Raw genomic sequence first — 2,483 nt, 5'->3', positions numbered from 1 at the left:
GGGGTGTGTGGGGGGGAGAAAAAAAAAAGGGGGGAAACCAGACCCCCAAAACCCCCGAAGCGGCATCTTTAATCTCTCCATTAAATCCCTTTTAATCGAGGCTACATGGGCTGCTCCTCGCCCTGCCTGCGATCGAGGCGTTGAACAGGATAGCTCTAAAATCGTGACTTATTGCAGGCTGCGCTATCTTTCATTGCCAATGTGGCTGCATCCTGACATTATCCCTTTTAAATTGCGTAGATAACTCCCGCTGCAAGCGAAAAAGCCTTCCCTAAGAGCACTCCGCAGACAACCAAACTGCCACCAAAAAAAAAAAAACCACACCAAAAACCAAACCACCACCAAAACAACAACAACAAAAAAAAAAAGCCCCAACCATCTCATGCCTACACTGTCCTTAGCCATCCTCCTCCGAAAGCCACTGCAGTCAGCTCTGAAATATATAGGCATCTCTCCACGCACCGAGGCAACATATGCTTGCCAGGTCCTTCAGCCACGCTCCTAGCCCCCAAAAAAGGCGAATAATCCGCGAATTCCCACCTATAGACAAGCCTCTCCTTCCCTGAGCCAACTTCGGACAAGTAAGTTGCGAGGGAGGAGGTGGGGGGGGGTTAGGGAAAAATGGAAATATATGCGTAATCCTTCCTCAACCATGCATTTTCTCGCCGAAAATGAGCTGTCAGATCCATAGAAACCTCTCCCGGGGAGAAAAAAAATCCTCCAAGAAACCCGAAGCCAAGCCCCGTCCGTAAGACTGCGGCTTCGAAGTGGAGTTCGGCTCGGCTCCGCCGTTTACCTTGGTGCAGAAGGAAAATACATCCACTTGTGCTCCAGACATGCAGCCAGCCAAGAAATGGTCTCTCTTACCTTGCTACTCCTTCCACTTGACATCCCATGGTCTGCTTTATTTAAGTGTATTCCCTTTAATAGTGATTCCTCCTTAGCCCACATAAGGAGCGTGTCTTCCCTCAAAAAGACCCAAAGCAATGAGTAGTGTGCATCCAAAGATTGCTGTTTCAGCTCTGCCTTCCTTCCCTCCTCCACAGTCACCTTTAAATGCATCTTTTACTGCTGCAGCACATTATATTTGCAGATCATAAAATCCACCTCCAGCGCTTACCAAGACTGTCCTGACATTACTGTTTTATGACCTTGACTTATTGTGGTCACCTGGATAATATTTAAATCAACGTTATGGTCTCTCACTTATATTAAACCCGCTAGGATACTCTCCTGAAAGCCTTAAAAGGATGAGTCCTGAGGAAAAAAAAAACACAAAACCTACACAGGGGGGGAGGAAAAAAAAAAAAAAGTGTTTCTAAAAAAAAAAAAAAATACACTTTAAAAAAACCCACTTGTACACGGTTCTATGAAATTTATTTTGCTCCATAAAGGAAGATACATGCAAAGTATAACACATACAGAATATATTTAAATAACACAGCCACGAGAAATGGACTTTTTTCATCATAAGATACCAATACTGCTTTATTTTTTTAATTTTTTTTTTTTGCCTTAAATATATGGTAGATAGTATCACTTCATTGGAAGAAACTGCATAACTACAGGATGTGAGCATGTTCCCACTGCAACTTTAATTTACAGACACTTATAGGAAATCCATCTTTTAGTCGTTTTTATTATACAATAGGCAGACTACACTAGAATATGAAAAGCAAACTTTTGGACGCATCTATTATCCTAAACATAAAATGCATAGAGGAAGGTCCTTCTGGTTTGTGCTGCACGTAAATAACTTAAACATTTTATAAGGTGGTTTTTAGCAACCATCTCCATCTTTATTTTACATAGAAACACGGATGCAATATATACCCTCATGCTCATACCGCTGCGTCTTCTCCCTACGAAATACCCAAATCACTTGAGGTCCTTTAATTTTTGCGTACGCATTGCATTTATATACTCAGGAGGGGGAAAAAAAATATTAAAATAAAATAAAATACACCCCCCCCCAAACTGCACAAGGCTTTTTTTTTTTTTTTTTTTTTTTTAATCCTTCTTCTTCCCCTCGCTCTCCCCCCCTCTCCCTCGCCTGCACAGGGGCTGGAGCAGCCTCAAGTGAAATTAAAATTAGAAGTCAGTTCACGGATTCGGTTCTCTCTGTTCATTTTCTTGAGTTTCATCCTGCGGTTTTGAAACCAGATTTTGACTTGTCTGTCTGTCAGGTTAATGCTCTTACTAATCTCCAGGCGGCGCTCACGGGTCAAGTACATATTGAACAAGAATTCCTTCTCCAGCTCCAGCGTCTGGTGCTTGGTGTAAGGACACCTTTTCTTTCTTCCACTCTTTGCTGTCAGCCAATTTCCTGTAGTGTTTTCTGCCTTTATATCCTCTGTTAAAAATAACATCGGTACATAAGTATCCGGGGAATGGGAAAGGCAACTTACCCGATTGCATCGTTTGGCAAAGCAGATTCTTTGGCAAAAAAAAAAAAAAAAAAAATTTAAAAAATATTTTAAAAT

At 41.7% G+C, this 2,483-nt stretch overlaps 1 protein-coding gene across 1 annotated transcript in view; it reads right to left on the bottom strand.

The window, feature by feature from the left end:
* Nucleotides 1-2,075: 2,075 nt before the first annotated feature.
* Nucleotides 2,076-2,483, bottom strand: part of HOXC10 (homeobox C10) — a 3,965-nt gene continuing 3,557 nt past the window's right edge. The window contains exon 2 of the mRNA XM_009638697.2: nt 2,076-2,353. Coding sequence (XP_009636992.1) covers nt 2,076-2,353 — 278 coding nt within the window. The remainder of the gene's footprint in view (nt 2,354-2,483) is intronic.

Source organism: Egretta garzetta, unplaced genomic scaffold (assembly GCF_000687185.1).
Source record: "Egretta garzetta isolate BGI_Z169 unplaced genomic scaffold, ASM68718v1 scaffold225, whole genome shotgun sequence".
NCBI lineage: Eukaryota > Metazoa > Chordata > Aves > Pelecaniformes > Ardeidae > Egretta > Egretta garzetta.
Note: the sequence above shows the minus strand (reverse complement) of the source record. Positions and strands in the feature narration are given on the sequence as shown.